General features: G+C 29.5%; 1 protein-coding gene across 1 annotated transcript in view; it reads left to right on the top strand.

The window, feature by feature from the left end:
* Positions 1 to 26,310, top strand: part of LOC111632167 (basement membrane-specific heparan sulfate proteoglycan core protein-like) — a 208,133-nt gene that overhangs the window by 101,379 nt on the left and 80,444 nt on the right. Inside the window, 16 exon segments of the mRNA XM_023376533.1 lie at positions 1,376 to 1,503; positions 1,743 to 1,888; positions 5,548 to 5,621; positions 10,253 to 10,393; positions 12,269 to 12,451; positions 12,546 to 12,638; positions 13,009 to 13,092; positions 13,169 to 13,287; positions 14,466 to 14,530; positions 15,797 to 15,870; positions 19,079 to 19,219; positions 19,287 to 19,487; positions 19,561 to 19,653; positions 20,873 to 20,956; positions 21,028 to 21,267; positions 21,375 to 21,488. Coding sequence (XP_023232301.1) covers positions 1,376 to 1,503; positions 1,743 to 1,888; positions 5,548 to 5,621; positions 10,253 to 10,393; positions 12,269 to 12,451; positions 12,546 to 12,638; positions 13,009 to 13,092; positions 13,169 to 13,287; positions 14,466 to 14,530; positions 15,797 to 15,870; positions 19,079 to 19,219; positions 19,287 to 19,487; positions 19,561 to 19,653; positions 20,873 to 20,956; positions 21,028 to 21,267; positions 21,375 to 21,488 — 1,980 coding nt within the window.

Raw genomic sequence — 26,310 nt, 5'->3', positions numbered from 1 at the left:
CTGTTATTGTCAACAAAAGTATAAAAATATTAGACTTGGAATAGTAGAAATTAAATTAAAATAAATAAATAATAAGAAATAAATGAATGAGTAAATAAATAAATACATTATAAGTATTTATGAATTAAAAAAAAATTATACGCGAGAATCGAACCCAAGAACTCAAGCTTACGAATCAGACTCGTTACCACTCTGCCACAGGACGCTCGAATAGAAGTACGTATAATTTATATATAAAGTGCTAACAAAACTTTAAGTTCGATTTTCTCGATTATATTTGAGTATTGCACTTTAGTATTTTACAGGTAGTACACTCACATCGTGTACTACCTCTACACCAAAGATCATCAAAATCCGTTACCCCAAAGCCGTAGGCTCTCCTTGTAAGACAGTCTGAAGAGTGTGTTTGTAGTATGATTGCTGCATGTGTAATAGTTTGTGTTTGTTTGCATGCTTTGGATGTATTGTGTTTGCAATTTGGCTATGTCAAATGTAAATAGTTAAACTGTGCTAAAAAGTATGCAACCAGATTTGATATGTTGTATAGTTTTGTATATGATAGAAGACACTGGCAGAAAATGCTATATGAGTATTGTCTTTTAGGAGGTGCTTGCTGTAGTTTTTGTATTTATGACTCAGTCTTGTATGACAATCATGAAATCTTCTGTCTCTTCAAAGAAACATTTATGAGTCAGCCAGCAATGTTGTTTGGCTACAATTTTCAATTTGCATACCTTAGGGCCTCCCTAGATCTCAGGGGTAGGAAGCTCTGATTAACTACAGATGCTCCTTGATTTATAATGTTTTGAAATAAGATATTTCACACATACAATGGCCAATGTGACTTAAGTGGAAGCATAAAAACTGTTAGAATTTGAATTCAAGCAGCTTGTGCCTTGTAGCATTTCCAATCTGGAAGCATGCTTCAGAAGACAGCCCTGTGCTATAGCATCTACATCCAGCAACTAATATTCCACCATCTGCTTTAATTTTCTTTAATGTTTTATAATAAAATTTTATTGCACACTTTTCTGGTGAATGTTATGGTATTTGAAAGATTACTAAGTGTGTAACATTAGCATAATATACTTCTGTACATTTTCTTTTGTTTTAATCATTATTTCATTCCTTTTTTTCTGTACACTTTATGATACAATATGCAACATTATATACTGTATAACCTTGCATATAGCATTTTTTTATTTACAGTNTCCAAAAGTTAAAATAGAATATTAACTGTAAACTAATTTCAAATATACATAATTATTCTGTGATGGATGTAGTAATGAATTTATAAAAATCTGCTAATTATTGTTGCTCAATATTTATAAAAGCATTAAAATTTATAAACTACATGTTAATTTAATATTTTCAGAACTGCAATCATAATACTGAAGGAAGACAATGTGAAAGATGTAAACGTGGCTTTTATGGAGATGCCAGGAGAGGTACTGTAGATGATTGTCAACGATGTCCTTGTCCCTTGATTACACCTTCAAATCAGTAAGTATCTCAATAATTAATACTAATATTTTTTCTTCTGTTCAATTATGTATATATTTATAAGAGGGTTAGATAAAACAATTATTTTACATGCAGCCTGAGGAATTCTTGGGTTGAAGGATTTCCATCAGAATGGTAAAATCCTAGGAAATAAGAAACAAATACTTAAAATTTATCATCAATGTATTCTATTTGAAAATTGAATATAATACAGAATCTAAAATTTAAAATGCTTTTAGGTTTTCACCAACATGTAGATTGGAATCTGATGGACAAATTACTTGTGATGCTTGCCCAATTGGATATGAGGGCCGACGCTGTGAAAGATGTGCTCCTGGTTATGAAGGAAATCCAAATGTTCCTGGTGGTAGTTGTAGAATAAGAGGTCAGAAATAGTTTTAAAATTTTACATTATTTAATGCTATACTCTTTTTTTTGGCAAAAATGCATTGAGTTATAAAAACATTGTTAAAATAGTTCACATTTATAAACATCTCATTTATCTGTATTTAAGAGTTTTAACTTTTCATTAACTGTAATTGCACATTGGTAAAATTAAATTTTGTATATAACGTTTCAAACTTCATAAATTAAAAATATTGTTAAAAAATCATTATGAGAGGAATAAAATCTAAATAATTCAATTTCTTTATAATAAGTGAAGTCTATTTTCCATCTCAATTGAACAAGCTAAACCACTTTATACTATCATATTTATTATGCGAATTATAAATGGTTTTACTTTATAAAATAAAACAGAATTCTTCTAGAATTTAGTGAAAGTAAAATATTTGAGTCTTATTTGATTATTTAATTTTTCCATTTAATAGTTATAAATCAGATCATAAAATGTTTAAAACTTTCAATTTTGTTTCTTAAACTTCATGAAAACAAATATTGTTTCATTTGAAATTAGTTTAGTTTTACTAGAGAATGCAAAGCATTTTATTTTCAAATGATAACCTTTAAGACATGTCTTGTCACAAACAAGAGACCATCTTCCTTACTTTTTCCAATAAACAATTTTATTATATAATTTTATATAACATTGAATGCACATTATTATTTGTTCAAGTTGTTTGGTATCATGTCCGTTTTATTTAGTTCCATTATTTCCTTGTAATTTTTAAATATTGTTTGTTTTTGAATTTTCTGTACAATAGCCATGTTATTTTGTGTCTTTGATTTTAAAAGATCTTATTTAAGATGGAACACTGCAATTTAAAACATTGTTCTAAATAATAGAACATTGCAGTTTTGAACACTCACTTTATTGTTGAAAAACCTGAAGCAGGCCCCTAAATGAGGCCAAAAACGTTTGTGTTATAATAAATTGTATGCTAGAAAAAGTAAAGAAGTTAGTATTTAATTGGTTATAAGAAAGTTCCAGCTTTTGAGGAGTCTTTATTTGTCCTTTTGTTTTCTGAAACTATCTAAAATCAACTGATAACAAATGATATTGCACATCAATTAATGAAATGATATGAAGTACTATTAATATCACTTGATGCCAGTTGATATTATATTTAAAAAATAATTATCCAGGATGTTAAATTTCATTAAAATAAGAAATGTAGACTTTCCAAAATGATGTCTTCACTTATTCTTTTTCGTGCCAGGAACACTTCTAAAACAGAGGTTTGACCTTTTATTTGAAGCTACAACCTCAGTAAATTATGTAAAAGATGGATGTGAAAAAGGACAAGTGAAGACATCAATTTGGATAGTCTACATTTGTTGTTTTAATGAACTTTGATGTCCTGGATTATTATTTTTTAAATGTAATTTATTTTGTAATATTATTCAATCACTGGTGGACTTCCTTTTACATAATTTAATGAGGTCCTAGTTTCAAATAAAAGGTTGAACCTCAGCATGTTTGAGAGGGGTTCCTGGTGTGAAAAAGGGACAAATGGAGAAACCATTTCAGATAATCTATGTTTGTTACTTTTATGATATTTTATTACATGCTATCTATGCTGTAATTTAGTTTTAAAGAATAAATTACATCTTTCAATGGAGTATGAAAGAAATTATTATTTTGTTATGCCAGATTTCTATCAGATAACTGTCTTTCAGCATTAATAAAATTTTATCTTAAAGTTTTGATGAGTAAAACACAAAAATGAACACAAAAAAATCTCACAAGCACTTTTGACATGTATAGAATGTCTTCTTCAGGCAGAACAAAAACAAATTTTAGAACGTTGATATAAATTTTAACATTAACATGAGAACTGCAATTAGAACATATTTTTAAATGTTTAACACTAATTTGTAGTAATTGGTACATGTGTTAAATTTAAATGATGTGCTATTAAATTACATATTTAATTAAGTCAAACTATAATTGAAAATTATTGGCAGCTGGGATTAAATTTTTAAAATTATTAAATAGTGAAACCCATATTTTTGGGTGCTCTAAAGTGGGTCTATTACACAGCTCTAATTTTTCAATAAATAATGTTTCTCAGATGAATAAACAGTTGCAGTCTTCACATTGTACAAGGATGGAAGATTTCTTCCATGGGTGTAAGGTAAATAGTTCTGTGGAAATTTTATTTTTACAAATGTCATCTTGATATTCTAATATTCAGCTTTGCAATTTTCTACTTATGGCCCCAATATATATCACTTTTTTTATCGTTGTTTTGGTGTTGTAAGGGAATTATGTATATGCCTGATTTTTCTAACGTAATTAATTTGTCCATCATTATAGAGTAGTCTGTATACCCTTAAATCAGCTGCCTTTAAGAAAAATTGTATTCTGTTAACTGATGATGACCTAAATCAAGATAGCCAAGACATTTCTGATTGTTTTGATAGTTTGTACTTTAGTAGTTTGTTTGTTTTTTTATTATTATTAAATCTATCTTTTTATTACTGTTATTCATTCTTTAGATTTCCTTTGATTTGAGAGATGAATGAAAAAAATGAGATTCAGCTGATTTTTATTTTAGAATTTTTGAACCAATGCTTTTGACTGTTTAAACAATTATTTTCAGATACAAAACTAAAACACACTAAAATAAATAATATATATGTAGAAATAATTGTTAATTTCTTTATCAAACTTTCTTTCTCTCTCATAATAATTATATGTTATGTTAGTTGAGTGCTCCTATAAATGCATTAGTCACTGATTTGAAATAATTTTGAAAAATAAAGGTTAAAGTTCTTTTTATTTGTTTACATAATTTCAGAGATGCCAACTATTACAGATTTTTCATAGCTTTGAGGAAGTCATGTGTAAATTACAGACTTACAGGTAATCCTGTAAAACTATGGAATGATCTTTTATACTCTCAAATAATGTGCTAATGCAATAACATGAATAGTTAGTGCCAAATCCCAAACCAATTGGCATATTCTTACTAATAATGTGGAATGTACAAACAGCCATTTGGAAGCACTGGAAGTACTTGGGGGTGTCTGTTGAAAATTGTTCTTGTGCATGACTAAGTTGCATAGCTGTGCTAAAACCTCTCAAAAAATGACTCATGCTTGCATTTAAAAATGATATATGCCTTCGGCCTTTATGATTGAATTTGCTGGAAAAGTCCAAGCAAAAAGACCTTATCGTCTGTGCATGACATAGAATAAAATTTGTATAACTGACAAAAGCCAAAGTGGCTAACAAAAGAAGCAAATGGGGCAAAGCCTAGTAACATTATAATTTTATAATTTGTTTCAGATGAAAATTTTAAAACGTTAGAACTTTTAGAGTAAAATTAAGAGTTTATTCATATCTTAAAATTAGAGTGATAACATTATATTAGAAGATGGCAGTGGATGGAGGCATTACTCCTCCATTCACACCACATGGCTCTTCAACCATGACATATGATCTTGTATACTGATGGCTGTCTTCTAAGGTTGGCATCTCTGTAATTTTGAATTAAGTATTATGCATGATAGTTTGATTTAACTGGTATCTTGCTAATATCATTTATACAATATATATACATTTATTTATTTGTATATTCAAAAAATACATATTTATAATAAATTTCAGATATTAAATTGACTTTATTGTATATTTAGGAGGAATTCAGTGCAATACTATTGGCAGTTTAACTTCAGAGCCAAGTCCTTCAACTGGACTTTGCCAGTGTAAGGTATTGAAGTATAAAGTATTTAATAATTTTATAGTGCATTTATTACAATGAATTACAATGACTTGTTTTGTTTTAATTTTACTAATTCCATTATCAGTTATTTGTGTTAATAAGTATTTTTAGTTAATAAATTAATAACCTTTGTTATAAAATCTCACAAAAGAAAGAATGAACAAATTATTTGCCAATTATGCAGATAATTTTTAAAAATTAACCTGTTATTTATGATTATTTATTTATTTAATCATGATGAGTTTTCCCCAAGATGTGGGTCAAAAGGTGGGGATCAAAGTAAAATTTATAAAAACAGAATACAATAATTAATTAAAGTTGTGTTTTTTTTGTAATTACATTAAATTCACTTTAAACAAAGTTTTATAAGAACTACCATATAACATTTAAATAAATTTGTGCTAAGCTTCACAGAAAAAGTGGGGAGCTATGTCTTTAAGATAAAGTAGAGAGATAAATAGAAATTGCAGAATTCACTTATAAATAATCAAAAAATTATTTCAAATGAAGAAAACTTTGGACAGATATTTCCAATTTCTCTCAGACAATCCACACTATAAGCAGCAATTAGCCAAGGTGCCACGTATATTACACAAAACTTTATGAATCTCTCTTACAGCTTTAAGATTTTTGGTTTTGTAAAAGATAACACCTATGATCTCAAGAAATCTCCAATACAAAAAATATTTATAGCAAAATATTCTTAATATGAGACCTGAAAAAGATTCACGTTTAGCCAGTAAGTGTAAAGCATTTAGCTGTGTCTCATCAGCACGCAAATTACACTGTTCAAATATAGTGTATGTAGTATGATACTTGTTCAAGAAGAGACTAATAGACTTGATAAGTATCCCATCCATTCTCAATAGATGCTTTATTTTGTGGGTGAGTTCTGAGTATTTACATATTTTCTTAGTGCATGTATTTTGTATGTTGTGGATGTTTTGATATAGCTAGGTCTATATGAATATGAATATATATATATTCATATTCATACTGATATAAATATTATAGATGTATATTTTTCTAACAAGGAGAGCCTACGGCTTTGGGGTAATGGATTTTGATGATCTTTGGTGTAGAGGTACACGATGTGAGTGTACTACCTGTAAAATACTAAAGTGCAATACTCAAATATAATTGAGAAAATCGAACTTAAAGTTTTGTTAGCACTTTATATATAAATTATACGTACTTCTATTCGAGTGTCCTGTGGCAGAGTGGTAACAAGTCTGATTCATAAGCTTGAGTTCTCGGGTTCGATTCTCATGTATAATTTTTTTTTAATTCATAAATACTTATAATGTATTTATTTATTTACTCATTCATTTATTTCTTATTATTTATTTATTTTAATTTAATTTCTACTATTCCAAGTCTAATATTTTTATACTTTTGTTGACAATAACGGCGCATTCTTGGCACCTATGTGTCAACTTTCCCATCTAATTGTTATCACTAACGGTGACCGATCTAATTCTCACTAGGAGCGTTTTTNGCTGATGGTTAGTCCAATCCCAAATTTTTTTGTGACACTTCCTTCGATGAATAGTTTTTAGTGGAATGTGTCACCCACGAAGAAAGTGTTATTGGTGGGAAAATCTTGCAAAGTTCCTCTGTGGAATTTGCTAAAATAAAATAATCCTCTCTTTTAATTTTTGAAAAATTAAATAAGATTAAGATCGTCAAAATTACAAGAAAATATTAGCCCAGGTTCTCACATTGGAAAACAAAGCTTTAAATGTCTTTTCCCCTACACTTACCAAATTAAATGAATAAAAATAATTATTATTTAAAACACACTGCAAAAAAATTAAATAGTAAAAGACAAATATCTCATTGAAAATGATTTTATTGTGTTTAAAAAAAATAAGTATAAAATTTGGTTCCTATTTGGTTAAGTCAAAATGAGGTGATTGATAAATGACTTCAGGCATAACATACTGTAGAATATTTAGCTTCCTTGGCTTTGTTAAAATTTAATATAAATAATTCAAAAATTTATCCATTTCCATTACATTCATTACATTAAAAACTGCTTTTTTTAACAAAAAAACTTGTCTGATATTTCAGTACTTTTGAGCTTTTTAGACTCATTATGAGGGACAATCAAACAGAAATTCTAAATTCTATCAACTCAATAATTTCATTGATGAAATTCAGAATTTTGTATTTGATTTCCCACTGATGATGAGCCTAAAAAGTTCAAAACTATTTTGGTAAAATATCAGACAAGTTTTTTTGTTAGTTTCTCCAATAAAGCAATGTTTAACATCAATAAGTTGTAGATTTTTAAAGTTAATTTCTAGCTTTGAATAACAATTCTAGAATTTTAAAGTTTAATTTATTGATAAAATGCACATTAAGATCAATATCAAGTCAGCCAATTCTTGAGTTAGACAGTCAATCAACACACTGACCAAACAAATTATCCATTGTCTGATGCACATGCTATAGCACCCCTACTCAACTGATGGCAGCAATCTAAATCTGGACTGCCAGCCAATTGCATGTTTATAAGTTAGCATGCTTTTCCTTTTCTGGTTAATAATTTTTCTATCAATATTGTACAGCCCTCTAAAACTGGTAGGAAAAAAATGCAAATTTTAATACTTATTTTTTCCTTTTTCTCCTTATTCATCCAATATAAGCTAATATCACTTTGCAGAGCAGAGTGATTTATTTATTTAGCTTGATTTGAATCAGTAGAATCTTTTGATGACCTCATAATACTGTCTGGTGAATGTCTATCTTCACTATGTTCTTGTTAAGAAGCAAGATACAAAGAAGCACTAATGATAATATTTTTAAAGGGAAAGGTAAAAAAACATGGTTACTAAAAGGTGATTACTTAGCAACTGACTGTAAATCCAAAGCAATAAGCAGGAATATTTTAGTCACCATATATGTGTACCAACAGCCATATTTTTAGAAAAAGAACACTGAGTAGAGATATTGAACAGTCAACAAATTTCTTAAAATTCTTCAGCCAACATCACAGAAGCAGCAATTTTTATAGTTCATGGATAGTTCATAATCACACATTTAACATTTCTGTCAGATATATTTGAACATATAAGCCAGTTAAATAAAATATATAAGACATTACCAAGCTTCTCTAACATATCACATAACAATAATGATATGTGATATGTTAGAGAAGGTATTTTGGAAGAACAGCTCTATTTTCCTGCTGGACATCAGCAGAATTTACAGTTAGAGATGATAGATCTCCAGAAATCACTGCAAAGGACAGATAAATAAGCCAAAAATTTTGAAGTGAGCTTAACAGCCACAGATTCTTTGAATAATGAGAATTCATGTTCTCACTATGCTTGGTTTAACATATTTGTGCATAGGTGCTTTCTCGCATATAAATTATAACAAAGACAAGTACAGGAAGCGCCATATTGTACAATGCATCCAAATTATAATGTCATATAAGTCAATTTCTCAGCTATGGTTAGTAAGAAGAATTTCAATTTCTCTTGTTAAATGCAAAAAAAAAAAAAAAAAAAAAGTGACTTGTTAAAGGAAAAGAATGATGTATGGGGACAAGCCACTACTAATTTGAGCTGGAGAGAATATATTTTAAATTAAATAAATTAAAAATTGCAGCCTGCCATTGTCAATAATTTTGTCTATTTTTAGTATTGAGTTTAACCTTGCCAGCTGTTCTGAAACACCAAACTTTTTAAAAAGCAAAAAAAAAAAACTGAAAAAAAAATTAATCAAAATTCTGAAGCCAGGTGACCTAAGCTATGATTTTATTATTATTTCAGTCATTCAACCTCGATCTTGTAATAGGACTCTTCAAACCACAGGGCGTTTTTTTTTTTCAAGCTCCGATGGTCCATAAAACAAAATCAAGTGTAAATAACAAAATGAATTTATTACCAAAAGTTAGGTATAAGCATGGTTACTTTTCGACATAATCACCATGAAGATTGAGGAATTTGTCATATCTATGGATGAGCTTCTCCATCCCCTTGTCATAGAATGTTGCCGCTAGTGAATTGAGATTGTCTTAACAATGTTGTTTTGAAGATCGTCATTAGTCTCAAACCTCTGCCCTACTAGCCACATTTTCAGTTCAGGAAAGAGGTGGAAGTCTTCACACATTAAAAAGTTTTAAGCTGGGTGGAAGTCTTCACCACCTTCAAACACCCAGTGTATAGTGCCAAGCGACTTCCATCTTTTTCCTGAACAGGAAAACTGGCTAGGAGGGCAGAGGTTCAAGACTGACAATCTTCAAAACAATGTTAGGGCCCATCTCAAGACATTGGTGGTAGAAAAGTAACCATGTTTGTACCTAACTTTTGGTAATAAGTATAAATAACAAAGTGAATTTGTGTTTTTTCTTATAGACCATTGGAGCTTGAAAAAAACCAGCCTACATATAAAAATTACAAACAGAACATTGTTGGGAGAAATGTGAGAGCAATAGTGACAAGTTGAAATATGATGTGTTTATTTGTATTTTTGTATCATGTTACATAAAAATATTTACAGCTAAAATTATCAATATACAAATGTTACAATTTATACATGATATATAAATGTTTATAAAAATAAAAATTTCAAAAATTTAATCATTTGTTACTTTTTAACTTTTTTAGCCATATGTTACTGGTTCAAGATGTGATCAATGCAGACCAAATACATTTTATCTTCACCATGAATCTCCATTTGGATGTCTTGATTGCTTTTGTATGGGTGTGACAAAGGCTTGTGGAAGCAGTACATGGCACAGAGATCAGGTAGAAAGTTTTTTATTTATAATAATAATAATAATAATAATTAATTAGATACTGTATATATATTTCAGAAAGTCTTAGTTTTGTTATATTTTATAATTTTAGGAGTGTATGCTCCTTCTATCTTAAGTATGCCTCAAAAATGAAACTAACTTTATGCTGAGCTGCTCAGTCTGAAATTATCATTCTAATTTCAATTGTATAATAAAATTAAAACTGAATTAATGATAAATAAGTAAAAATTAACAATCAGAATTGTCGTGTCTGGCCAGGCAGTGCAGAGTTTAGGCATTCTTGAAAATAAAGATGTCATTCCTTAGTATGCTATAGTAATGTCTTAATTCTCTACACCTTAATTATGCATCAATGCCTGCAATATAACCATAGGACAGATGTCACAAAAATAGTCAGTTTTACATAGATTGCAATTCTCCCTCAGTATAATTTTTGGTCCCTTTTGAATATGTTTATCATCATAGTATATTTGTGAATCTTTGTATTAATAAAATTTCATAATTAAATATCATATATATTAAAAGAACCCTCTGAATTCATTATTAAAACAAAGTTTCTCCATAGAAGATCAAATATTCAATTCTCTTTTTATTAATAGGAAACAAGATTCAGATAATTAATAATGATTAATAACATCTAAACTAAAACACTAAAATATCTTAAATTAAGCTTAAAATATATTTCTAATAAACATGTGCAAAGATGATTTTTATTTAAAAGCTGACAGACATGTAAATAACACTATATTCCATTGAGAAGCAAATGTAAATGATCTGTTAGCTTAATTTTTTCTTCAAAATCCAGCAATGAGTTGCATAACTTTCCAGGTAAAAATTTTAATGGTGGTATTGTCTGTTATATTTATTCTAAAAACTTTTTATATAATTTATTATTATAAAATGGCAAAAAGCTTAATTTTGAGGATAGTGATGAGTTTCATAAAAATTGTAAATAGTAATAACAAATACTCATAACATCTCCATTAAGTCTGACCCAACTCAAGATATGACATGTGACCTCCCCTCTATCTCCCCATCCCCAAACTTTTAACCACGAAACTTTAATAGCATCAATCTACCAATCAGGAGTCAAGTTTCAAAGTGAGTGAACGAAATCATGCCTTTCCACATACACACATACTCAAACTCACACTAACATCCATACATATAGAAAAAAATTTCCCTAAATTCTTTTGCAATTCTTCACATTTTAAGATCTCATTTGTCCAAAAATGTAAAACTCTTGGAAGATTATTTTTGACAAATTGCCATATTTTTCCTCTCTTATATATAACAGCCAGGAAAGTAAAAAATGACTCTAAACTGATTTTACTTTTTATATTAAGAAGTCTTCTTAACATGATAAATAACAAAATAAAATTACTTTACTTTTTTATGTTAAGAAGTTTTCTTGACTTGATAAAATACCTGATACATAAAATAATTTGTAGTCATTTTTTGGTATGGAAAAATTGTTAGAAATCACATGCAGCAGCCTATAATCTGCACCATGGAAGTCAGAAGGATTTTTTTTTAATGCATAATATACAGGCTATAGGCAGGTTATTATGGTGGTAATAACAAAAGTAAAAAAATTTTATCCAAAAATATTTTAAAAGATAAACTGCAAAATATTAAACTGAGCTTAAGTAATAAATTTTATATTTATTTTTCTTTGATCAAATATTTATATTAAAAATATAGTTTTTAATGTTTTATATATTTTATTTAAAGTCAAATGATTGTTGGGTTAGATCAGGCTATATTACTCCTATTGTTAATCTGGCAATTGTTTGACTTTAATATAAGCATCTCTAAGCCTGATAGTTATATTTGTATTTTATTCATTTTGTACTTTTTTTAGGAATATTTAAGACCATCAACTGGATATACTGGAGTCATTTTGACTAATAATATGAGAACTTACAGTATTGACCATAACTTACAGATTGATTTTAGGACAAGAGCGTTAACATTTAGAAATTTTGGTTTGCATCCAATTCAAACATATTTTTGGCAACTACCTTCACAATTCCTTGGTGATAAGGTAAATTATCAGATAAAATTAAGAATAAATTAAATATTGACTAAACTGATATTAGAATTTTTACTTTATAATTTGATATTAAACACTTTATTAGGTCACAGCTTATGGGGGAAAACTTAATTTTACGATTGCATATCAGTCTGGACTTCGTTCTGAAGCAAATACTGATCCTGATGTAGAACTTATGGTAATATATTTGTTTTGATTTTCTATAACATTTTTGAAAGTATCACAGAAGTTGTATTGCCAAAGGCAAAAGGCTCTATTTCCAAAATCTTGAAAATAAAGTCGCACACTTGTTATGTCATTAGAGATACCATACACAGGCATTCAGTAAATATATTATTAAATTCAACCATATTCAAGTTTTCTTTCTAATGAAGTCAGATCAATTTATTTATTATTTAAAATTTATTTTTAAATTAAATTTTAATTTTTAAGTTCAAAACATAAACTGTGAATAATGTTGGTTTCTTAAACATTTTTAATAAATTTAAAAATTAGTGTTTTGTTTTAAATAAATTGGAAATTAATACCTTTATATCATGTCTAATCAGGGAAATGGAATATTTTTAATATATCGACATCACCATCGTATCAGAGAAGGTGAGCCTCAATCAATATCAATACCTATGTATGAGGTATGTGTTTATAAGTGTTAATATATTTGTTATATTGATATGTTTTTGTTTTAATATGTATATATCTATTATATAGAATTCTTGGCTAAGATCAGATGGCCAACCAGTTCCCAGAGAACTTTTTCTGATGGCATTAGCAGATTTAGATAGAATATTAATTAAAGCAACACATACAACAGAAACAAATGCTGCTAGGTAGGTAACTACTTATTATATTTGATAAGATTGTCTTAAGTAGAAACTATTGAAATCATAAGTTTAAGACAAGATTTTTATAAAAACAAAACTCATGTAAGCATTGCTTTCAAGAACAAAAAAATTTATTATAGGCTTATAAGTTAAATATAGAATAAATATTTTAAAAATACATAAAATTTTTGTTTTTGCAGGAATACANAACATGAGAACTGCAATTAGAACATATTTTTAAATGTTTAACACTAATTTGTAGTAATTGGTACATGTGTTAAATTTAAATGATGTGCTATTAAATTACATATTTAATTAAGTCAAACTATAATTGAAAATTATTGGCAGCTGGGATTAAATTTTTAAAATTATTAAATAGTGAAACCCATATTTTTGGGTGCTCTAAAGTGGGTCTATTACACAGCTCTAATTTTTCAATAAATAATGTTTCTCAGATGAATAAACAGTTGCAGTCTTCACATTGTACAAGGATGGAAGATTTCTTCCATGGGTGTAAGGTAAATAGTTCTGTGGAAATTTTATTTTTACAAATGTCATCTTGATATTCTAATATTCAGCTTTGCAATTTTCTACTTATGGCCCCAATATATATCACTTTTTTTATCGTTGTTTTGGTGTTGTAAGGGAATTATGTATATGCCTGATTTTTCTAACGTAATTAATTTGTCCATCATTATAGAGTAGTCTGTATACCCTTAAATCAGCTGCCTTTAAGAAAAATTGTATTCTGTTAACTGATGATGACCTAAATCAAGATAGCCAAGACATTTCTGATTGTTTTGATAGTTTGTACTTTAGTAGTTTGTTTGTTTTTTTATTATTATTAAATCTATCTTTTTATTACTGTTATTCATTCTTTAGATTTCCTTTGATTTGAGAGATGAATGAAAAAAATGAGATTCAGCTGATTTTTATTTTAGAATTTTTGAACCAATGCTTTTGACTGTTTAAACAATTATTTTCAGATACAAAACTAAAACACACTAAAATAAATAATATATATGTAGAAATAATTGTTAATTTCTTTATCAAACTTTCTTTCTCTCTCATAATAATTATATGTTATGTTAGTTGAGTGCTCCTATAAATGCATTAGTCACTGATTTGAAATAATTTTGAAAAATAAAGGTTAAAGTTCTTTTTATTTGTTTACATAATTTCAGAGATGCCAACTATTACAGATTTTTCATAGCTTTGAGGAAGTCATGTGTAAATTACAGACTTACAGGTAATCCTGTAAAACTATGGAATGATCTTTTATACTCTCAAATAATGTGCTAATGCAATAACATGAATAGTTAGTGCCAAATCCCAAACCAATTGGCATATTCTTACTAATAATGTGGAATGTACAAACAGCCATTTGGAAGCACTGGAAGTACTTGGGGGTGTCTGTTGAAAATTGTTCTTGTGCATGACTAAGTTGCATAGCTGTGCTAAAACCTCTCAAAAAATGACTCATGCTTGCATTTAAAAATGATATATGCCTTCGGCCTTTATGATTGAATTTGCTGGAAAAGTCCAAGCAAAAAGACCTTATCGTCTGTGCATGACATAGAATAAAATTTGTATAACTGACAAAAGCCAAAGTGGCTAACAAAAGAAGCAAATGGGGCAAAGCCTAGTAACATTATAATTTTATAATTTGTTTCAGATGAAAATTTTAAAACGTTAGAACTTTTAGAGTAAAATTAAGAGTTTATTCATATCTTAAAATTAGAGTGATAACATTATATTAGAAGATGGCAGTGGATGGAGGCATTACTCCTCCATTCACACCACATGGCTCTTCAACCATGACATATGATCTTGTATACTGATGGCTGTCTTCTAAGGTTGGCATCTCTGTAATTTTGAATTAAGTATTATGCATGATAGTTTGATTTAACTGGTATCTTGCTAATATCATTTATACAATATATATATACTTATATCTGAGAACATGAGAGACAAAATTATTATGTAACAGACATTATTATTGTACTAGAATTGATTGAACTTCAGTTATTCTATCAGATCCCATTTTGACTAATTCTGATATGTATCCTGGTTGGTTTGTAAATGATTAACATATAAAGTGAAATACAGTTGGACCAAAGTAAAATATTACATAATAAAATTTTATATACATTAATTTTCATTTAGTTCTAATTTATTATTCTTATTATAAATTTTAATGTTAAACACATATCTTTTTATATTGCTTAAAACCTGTATATATAATTAACGATTATATGTATATCAGTATTTTAAGTAATATATACTATAAACAGATACCAATCAAATTGCATAGACAATTATTATATTAGCTTAAGAAATTTTATGAACAGTTAGTTATGTGAATATATTATTAAACATTAACTTTACCTAATTGAAATTCTGCAATAAATATACAGAACTTAAAAAAAAGAACTAAAACTATTTAATTAAAGTACTTCATTTAGATACTTATGATATTTATGCATAATACTGTATTAAAATAAAATTTTTTCAGAACCAACATGTCAATGTGATGCTCGTGGAAGTTTGGAATCAGTCTGTGACTTTCGAAATAATTGTCCTTGCAAGGTTAGATATGAAATTTTGTTCAAATTAAAGTATTATATTATATTTTATTTGATTATATTTTATTTGGATATTCTTTATAAAAATTAAAATCCATAAACTCTATTTTTAGTTTAATGCCAAGCATTTGTCAGATTACAATGGGCTATATTAATGCTATTAATTACTAATATTGCCCAATGTAATTGTTTGGCATTATTGCAATTATCTTTTGAATATTAGTTATTGCTATTTTAGAATTATTATTTAATAGATAAATTTTTAAAAATTACAACTAACTATATAGCCAAGTAGGAAACATTCCACCACTAACACAATACAGTAGAACCTCGAAAACTCGGCCTAATGTGGACCGAAGGGTGGCCGAGTTTGTGAAAATGCCGGTTTATCGGGAATGGGGTTAAAAAAAATAAGTACGAGTGTTTCCTCAGAAAATACTGTACTGTACTTGTATGTATTGTTTACTTGAGAATATAACAGAGAATAAACTGCCCAAATATCCTTACAGGAAAAGTACATCCTTTATGAAGGCATAGAGCCTTTACTACATGAAAATGAAAATTAATGAATACACTGTATACAGTAATTTACCTGATAAGACAGACCTCAGAAAAATACTTTATGAGAGCTTTTATACTTTTATAAAGCTGTCTGTAATGAAAATTAATTAACTAAGGATTTTTTTGCCCTGCCAGGGTGTGGCCGAGTTATCCAGAGTGCCGGGTTATCGAGAGCCGAGTTTTCGAGGTTCTACTGTAATCAAATGATAATGCCAGATTTATCAGATCATAACTTGGCTAATTAAATATACAAATATAAAATGATTTTATATTGTATATATTGACTTAATAAAATCTCAGTAAACTTTCCAATTGAAAACTGCCAAAGATTTATTACTATATTGGACAAAAAGCAAATAAATATAAATATGTGAATTAATTTTTAAATTTAAAATGCACAAAATAAAAATTTGTTTAAAAAATTGAACAAAAGTTCTAAGTTTGATAAATTTGTTCACAAATCTGACCTCTCATAGTCAGAAATGAAATGATATGTGGATGTAAATGATGATTTACTTTTAACTTAATACACAAAATATATTTTATTGCATTTTTGCCTAATTTTTGTATAAATATAAGGCCGGACAGAGAAATGGGAGATTTTTAAAGTTGATTTTTCTGGATATTTGTGGGGTGGCCCACAAATATCCAGAATCAATGAGCATCAAATATAATTTGATGCTCATTGATGCTGTGTTTTCAAGAGTATAACATTCAGTGATCACAAACCAATGGACAGGCACCCATGTGTTTACTATTCATTAAGACACATTATTTTTATATTATTATTTTTAAATGATTCTATAATGGCTATTCAATAGTTACTTTATTGCCAGTTCAATATCCATTGAAATAATCCAGACATGTCATTATGACATGGATTAAGAACTTTGAGGAAATTGATTCTGTACTAAAAATTAAGCCTCTGGATGCAACAAAGAACTGTATGTACCCAGAAAATATAGTGAATGTGAGGGTTGCCATTGAACATAGTGCATGGGTCTCTGCATACTGCCTTGCAGTTTGACATTTTTGATGCAAGAATTAACTAGATTTCTTTTTGTTAATGATTAGGCATGGTTCCAATAAGATGCGGCAATAGCTCACACAGCCAGAATATCCATGACTGCTGTAAGACAGTTGTTTCCATCGTGTCATCTCCAAGAATGGTGACATTTTTTGACCCACAAAATTTCCTGATGTATTTGTGATTGCCATGATGATTTTTTATTTTTGTTTATCTTTCCTTCTTTCTTTCTTTGTGGGGATATTTGAAAAGCAAGTTGTACGTGAGAATACAGGCGAGGGGACAGAGCCTTCTAATCGTTGGATCTGAGAGATCTGCTCACCTTGTCAATGGATGGCTTAATATTAAAAGAATCCAAGTGGAGGCCGCATAGTCTCTCCACAAGATGTCGGAGATTAAGCGGAGCCAAAGAGGAGGCCATAACTAAATTCCAAATTAAAACTTTAATCAGCTAAAAACAAAAGAAAGCAATAAAATACAAAATGGGTGGAGGTATGGGTCTATATTCCCTATTAACCGAGAGAGAGCATTTACAAATAGTACAATACCTCGGTGGACATTCTGGTACTGTATCTGCTGCCAGGAGGAGCAGGAAGTTCAACTTCTGGAGACAGTGCTGGATGAGTAGCAGGAGGGGCTGGACTTGGCACCTGACAAATTGTCAAGAATTCCCCAAATGTGTGGAAATTTGTTCTTTTATTTCCATATCTCTCCAATACCTGTGAAATTTATCAGCTGACGGGAAGATTAGATGTTTCATTCAGCCAGATGGTGTGAGAAAAATTAAGATAAGGGGTAGAAAAAGGAAATCGAATTTTCCTTTTTTCCATAAAAAGAAGAATTAGTCAGCAGTTTTTCAGGATGTTGTTTTCCTCTTTGTATCTTTTATTACATTAAGTCAAAATTTATATAAAAATATTTAATAGAATTTATGGATATTATCTTAAAAAAGAGAATTTACATTATTATTTAGAATTAGTTTGGATGGTAATTTAAATTCTAAATAGCCTTTGGAAACATTATTTGACCTGTCCAATTCACATGTACTGTACATTAACCTCCCACACAATATTGCTGAGCTCAAACTCAGAATTAGAGAGAAGAAATAGCCAGAATTAAATTGGAAATGTTGCAGTGTGTAATGGTTGGTGTGTGTCTAAGAATACAGGAATATCTGCTTAGAGATGCAGGTCACCTCAAACATGTCATTTTCAAAAATAAAATGCTTTTTTATTACCTTTAAGTTGATATATTTGTAATTTCTTAAATAAATCATTTCACTGAGTTATTGAGCTTTTTATAATCTTTAACTTCTCTGCCTTGCATATTGGCTTATTGCTAATTTAAAATTTTTCTAAGCTGTATAGATTAATGGTAACCATTAGGAACCACTCTTAATCTTTTGCTTCCAAGAAATGGAAGATAATTTTGATTATGTCACCTGATTCAGAGCCATATGAAAATGCAGTTCATAAATATATATTAAATTAATCAATTAATGAATTTATTTTATTTTCAATAATTAATTTTAATATAATATAGTATGCTACCTATTCCTATTACTTCTTATTACTATAAATATTTTAGTTCCAGGATTTAAAATTAATTATTAAAATTATTTCAGACACATGTGAGAGGAAGAAATTGCAATCGTTGTAAAGAAGGCTATTTTAATTTGGAAGCAAAAAATCCAGAAGGTTGTCTAACTTGCTTTTGTTTTGGAGTCACTCAGCAATGCAGTAGCAGCTCTTATTATAGAGATCAGGTAAAGATATTGATGCCTGCCAAAATGTTTAAATGCTTATTTTGACTAAATTTCTTTAATTTTGTAGATTTATATGAGACTTGATGACTCAGGTGATCCATACCATCATAATTTCCAACTCACTAATCGTTATAGAGCAAAAACTATAACTGAAGGCATCACATTAAATTCTGCTCAAAATGAAGTTAGTTATTCCTCATTTTCTCAAAGCCCAGAAAAAGAAGAAACATTATATTGGTCTCTACCAGCTATATTTTTAGGAAACAAGGTATATTTTAATGATAAAATTGAAATAAATAAAACTTACATTTTGTTAATATGTAACTTTTTTAATATAAAAGCTAACATCTTATGGAGGCAAACTACGCTTCACTCAGCAATACATAGCTGGTGATACTGATGGTGAATATCCTGATGCTGATGTTGAAATTACTGTAAGTGTGAAATTAATATTGTTTTTATCTTTCTACATTTGTTCATATTTCATGCTATTAACTTATAACAAAATTATTTGCAGTTTGTTTTGGTACAGAATGCAAAAATATCAAACAACTTATTTTTGAAGTTTCTGTGCAATTATTATTTTATGGCAAAGTTTTCATGATTTTACAGATGAAAATTAAACATATGTTAAGCAAAAAAAAAAAAAAATAGTAAAATCTGTTAAAATTAAAGATAGAAGCATCAAACATTTTTATTTAAACCCTAAATGTAGTTAACATAATCTATCTTTTAAAGTATTACTTTACAGTGCTTTATAATTTTAAAAGTATCATATTACGGCACCATGCTGGACAGTTTGGAAATTTGTTTCTTAACCTGTAATCCTAAAGCACAATCACGATTTTAGTCAAGTAACATTTTAATTGACAAAATGGAAACACATTTATATGATTGTGAGTGCTTGCACTGGTTACTTGTTAATCAAGGCAACTAATAGATTATAGCATGTCTATCTTTTAGGCAATGAAGCTTTTGCTTTAAAAATAGAAAAAAGGGAATTCAATTGGCCATAGAGCATTAAAGATTGTTTAGTTGCTAAACACTAAACAGTCATTTAATGTGCTAATTTTTGTATATGGAGGAAAAATTTTTAAATTACTGGTTATATACTGGTTTACCAGTAATAAAAAAGTTTGTAAATTTGCAATCCCTCATCAGTGGTTTGATCCAAAATCCATTTGACATATCTATGCCTTTGCACTGGTTTTTTATTTTAAAAGTTTGACTTTTTGGACAAACCTCTCATATATTCAGTGCATTATATTTAAAAAAGAATTTACTGAAAGAAACAAATATCATTTTTATCATCTTTGTTAAACTGGTTCTTGAAATGTTTAGATAGTCTTCATTATATGATATTTATTAGAAGAAAAAATACAATGAATAATAACTATGTTAGGTAGCATTAGTTATTTATATACAAAAACTTTTTTGAAGACATTTTAAAAAAGATACAAGATATTTTCAGTACTTAATCCTTAAATATTTGAATTTTCCTTGAATTTTTATTATTTATTTTAAATTTTATATCTCAGTATTTTTTATTTAATTTTTGTTATATTACCTTATATTGATTTAAAAAATTGTTTTATGATTTTTCAATTTTGGCATATTGACAGTATTATATTCAGAAATGATATATTTTTATAGGGCTATGGCATTACAATATTTTATGTAAATAATGCAACTTTAAAACCTCTGGAAAGTAGAACATTTGAAATTGAAATGAAAGAGGTAAACTATCATTAGTCTTCAATTTTTAATTTGATTACAATTCATATTAATTGATATTTCTTTTCAATAAGAATAATTGGCAAAGAGTAGATTCACGTGGGCCAACATCTGCTACTAGAGAAGATTTTATGAGAGTGTTAGCAAATGTTGAAGCACTTTTGATTCGTGCATCATTCCATTCAAAGATGCAGCAGACTATGTTAAGGAATGTAATACTTGATACTGCAGTTCCTCAGGACTCTGGCCAAGGTCTTGCTGTTGAAGTTGAACAGTGTGTTTGCCCACCAGGTTACATAGGATTATCATGTGAGGTATATAGTTTCATATAATTTAGACTTTTTGCAAAGAATAGTTGTACTGTATTAAGTTTTTCTTTATAGCTTTTAATTTATACTAATTTAATTTCTTTTTGCTATAGGAATGTGCTCCAGAATATATCAGAGATACGGCTGGTCCTGGTTTAGGTCGTTGCACTCGATGTAACTGCAATGGACATTCAGAATCATGCGATGCTAATACAGGAAGATGTATTGTAAGTTTGTTTTGAATACTAATAGAAAATTTATCTAAACAGTTATATAGAAACTCCATGTCATTCAATGATTTAAACATCCTAAAAACAGAACAAGTTCTTTATATAGTTTACATCCATGGGTGAGCTGCAGAAAATTAGATAGATAATCCATGGGTTAACTCCTACATTCACAAAACACCAGGATGAAATTAACACGTACCTGAACTAGTTACCAGTGTTGGAGAAAAGACGAATCCATGGGTTATCTATGGAAATTTGAAATCAGATGTAGGTTATGCAATTGGATGAGTTACTGTGGGTTATATACAGATTTTAAATTCCAATCACTTGTTAAAATTGATTCACACTATGCAACTGGTCACTGGCAGGTAACTGATCTACCAAGTCAACAATTATCTATTCATATGTTTGTAAGAAATGACACTGTGTTTAACTATGGTGTCCTACTGTTTTTACTACAATGACCCTATTTCTATGGACTAACAGATTTAATTTTTTAATAAATAATTGAGAATTAATCTATCTTAATTATAGTCTAATACAAAATATAAGAAGTTGAAAATAAGTACAATTTTGAGTTTATTTTGTGAATACGGGGGCGTAAGGCTCCCGTTCAATGGTCAGGATGATATGTCAGGCGAGTGTAAGGAGAGTTGATTGGGGTCGACGATAAGGGGAAGGGCGAGATTGAGTAAAGGAGTCTACCATATTTTTAATGAATATAAAACAACAATTTATTAAGAATAGGCAAAATGACAAAAACTACACAAAGCTCATTTCTATACCGACCTAAAGACACAAAGTTTCTATACCGACTTAGAGAGAGTTTCACCGTGCTTTCATACCTCTGTATAGCCGTCCCCTTTGACGATTCTGAACGATCCAAGGGTTATAATCCAGTTTCAGCACAAATCATATATATCGCAACTTTAGCGATGATTTAATTCGAGGTTCATCGGAGATCGGAATTCCGCAGGTTCGGAAGATCGGCACAATGTCGTTAAACCTGCGTTTGTTCGTAGGCTTCCCTCAGAGGGGGTAAGAACGGCCTTTTATCCGCTTTAGTGGGGAATTTCCACCACGTGATCGGATGTACATAGGTTAGGGGTTATAGGTGTTCCTAGGATCTACAACAAATGACGCCATTTAGATGCTAACTATCAACCTTTTTGCAAGATGAGATGCAAGTTCTGCAGAGAACAATGGATGTTGCTACTTATGACCGGAAAGTTTACACAATCCCGGGCAAGATCGTTTTTTTTTTCTTCTAGGGCGTTACGTAAACGAAAGTTTAATTAATTAACAATTTTGTTAATAAAAGAGCAATATTTCCGTCACCAAAATTCCGGATCTCACAATTTTATTATTATTGAATAAAGGAAATTAATCATAAAATAAAACAATAAATCTTATTTATTTATTTTTACACTTTGTTTACATAATTGGGACAGTTCATAAACACCTGCCAGTGAATACAAGGGTGAATTTCTCAGTAGCCATTTTCCTGTTAAGACTAAGTACCATACCATACACATGAGGCATCTTCAAATGCATGTTAGCAAAGACCTTCTAAACTGCATACCAGTAATTATTTTGCTTTTTACAACTGCCCCAGAGGTACAGGTTATATAGTAGAGCAGATTATATAAAGGTTTAATTTTTGCTCTTACAGTATACATTTTCATAAGTTATCTGTCCAAAATTATGGTATATGCTGATTTTAAATTGCAATAATGAACTCATCAAATAGCTTTTACCCTGTTAGTTTTATTAACGGCCATCAAAGTCCATTGTAAAATACTAAACTTACACAGAATAGGAAATACAGTAGATCCCCCTATAAGACGGTAGATATGTTCCGTTCTTTATGAATCAATTTTGTAGGAATCACAGTTTACTACGGCTGCTTGAAAGGTTTTCTTCCATAAAATGAATCGATTCTAGACTAATTCGACTCAACATTTCCAAAATACGTATATTTTTTTGGAAATAATCCGTATAAACTACGTTATAAACAAAAAATTGTAGGATTACTTGCCGAGTGTGCACCGTTTGACTACGCCCGTTGCTAAAGCTTGTTTTCATCGCGGAACAGCGCATCAAACGGCGGCCGCGATTTCTGATATTTTTCTGCGAAAACTTCGTTGACTTTTGGAGACATCATTAATATAAATAATTTTTATGGCCGTTGAATAAGAAATGTTTCTTTCACAAGAAACGTATAAAATTACAGTGCTATATTAGACTTACGGTACCTAATTTACATACTGTACAGACGATAGCTAGCCTAAACTCTCCATAGCGCCACTAGACGGCGANATAAAAAATAACTCAAGATATAGGAGGGAAAATCTCTAATTGCTTTATTTGAGTTATCAGCTGAAATATATATATATATACACACAATAAAAAAGATGATAGTATGTGTATGTACACACACACACGACCATTTTATAAGATGTCTATTAATTATTTGTACAGTTTTTGAACCAATTTTTTAACCTTCTCCTCTCCCTGTTGTGAACAATGATGTACTTTTGGCAAACACATCCCTTTAATTACATTTACAACAATTTATGGACCTTTTTTTCAGAACTTAAGGTCACTTTTACAATTTTAATTGCTAGTTTATTCATGTAACTAGTAAATAGGCTTATAAGATCCTATTTGTATCCTACTAAAACCACTAAAAAAAAGTCTGTAGACAATGCCTTGACCCCTTCCCTCATTGTTGTTTGCAATAATATACTTTCATGATTCTCTCCCTCCTGTTAAACAGTACATATAATTAATGGACAGCCCCTAGCACAACAGTATATTTTTGAGGGTAATTTAATAAAATTAAAAGAACATTCATAAATTCATAACAAAGTATAATTATTTTATTAAATAGTGTCTGCAAATGTACATTACATAAAATGCAATCAAAATGTGTATGTTTGCACCAACTATGATCTATATATGGGTATTGTGGTGTAATATTAACTATGGAGTATGACAATTGTTTTCAAGTATAATTCTCATAGGTAGTAGTGGCAGTAGTAGAAATTGTTAATTGTTTTTGGTTACAGATTCCAAATCCATTCAAAGCAGACCAGCAGGTAGTGATACAGTTTATTTTCATTCCAGCCCTACAGAGATTCATTGATGGATGATGGAAATTTACAGATGCCTGTGTGTCCAAAATGAGAAGACACAGGATTATTAGAGATGCCACACACAAGCATCTCTGTAAATTGCAATAATCCATCAATGAATATCTACAGGGCTGCTACCTTCCACTAACAAAAACTGTATCATTGTCTGTTACTCTGCTTTGGATGAATTTGGAATCTGTTGCACCATCACTGGACTATGGTTGAACTTGTATGGATTTAGTACCTGGTGTAAAATCTGTAACTAGAAAAATTAACAATTATTACTACCACTTAAAAGAGTTGTACAATTGTCATACTCTATAGCATGGGTGGGCAAGCAAGAGTTCAGTGGGAGCCAAAATGTAGGTTTTGCAAAATGCATGGGAGCCGCAGTTCTGTACTTTTTTATTCTGTACCACAGTCCTGTACCGTGATTTTATTATATAATATAAATATAATATAAAATAAATATTGAATTTTTTTAATAAACATATTTTCACAAAATTGTGGAAATAAAATTGTAAAAATAATAATAAAAAGCAGAAATTAACACATTCAGCAAGAGCTGCATGTAACTCAAAAAGAGCCACATTTGCCCATGGTGGGTATATAACATATGGATGTATCTGAAACCTTTTGCTTCAGGCACATTCATACCTCTTTTAGCACATTTCCTCACATTCTCTTTCAGATACTTATCCACTTGTTCCAACCACGACATTCTCAGTCTTTCCATATTACACTTTCCATCTATCTTTTTCAAGTATACTCTCTTCAACAGTTCTTTCATTCTCTCAATGTGGCCAAATCATCATAGAGCTAATTTACTCATTTTTTGAACCCCACTCTCTTTCACACCACATTCCTCCAGCATTTGTTTATTTCTCACAGTCTCTTTACTTCGCGTTCGGTTTTATGCAAAATCCTATAAATCACATGATTGAATGTGTTTTCTCCACCCATGTACAAAATTTGTTGTTCTGTTACCTCTGGTCTTTGCCTGATAATGCATATGTGGAATCAGGCTATGTATGTTTATTACATTAATAAAGATGTTGAGTTGAGTCTCTCCTTGTATGTCATACACTCCTCTTAAATACCTCATCTCAAATCATTAATGCAACTCCTGTAACCCTTCTGCCATACCCAAGTTTTGCTATCATACATGAGCACAGGCACCACAATACTCCCACAAACAGCCATTCACGCTTCTTTGGTCATCCTTTTATCCCTTGCAAATTTACTCATTGCACTCACCACTTGCTTGCCTGCATTCACTCTTCTGGTGAAATCACTATCTATCCATTCATTCTTATCTATCATGCTTCTTAAATATACAAATTAATTCACTTGTTCCAGTTGTTTACCACCCAGCTCAATCATGCAATTCATTTGCTCAACTTTGTGTTCAAACAAAATCATTTTAGTTTTACTCACATTTATTCACAATATATATTCCCCACATGTGTCTTCAAGATTAGACACAAGTGTTTGAAGCTCTTCCTTGCTCTCTGCTAATATCATCTGCATACTTCAAATGACAAACAGACTTGTTCATTTCCAATTCTTATTCCACACTCAGGCACTTGATCTCCTCATGCACGCATCCATGAAAGCATTAAACAACCTTGGGGACATAACACATTCTTCAATTGTGAAGCACTCAGATACTTTGCCATCCA

Source organism: Centruroides sculpturatus, unplaced genomic scaffold (assembly GCF_000671375.1).
Source record: "Centruroides sculpturatus isolate CEXI.00-Female unplaced genomic scaffold, Cexi_2.0 scaffold703, whole genome shotgun sequence".
In the NCBI taxonomy this organism is placed as follows: domain Eukaryota; kingdom Metazoa; phylum Arthropoda; class Arachnida; order Scorpiones; family Buthidae; genus Centruroides; species Centruroides sculpturatus.
Note: the sequence above shows the minus strand (reverse complement) of the source record. Positions and strands in the feature narration are given on the sequence as shown.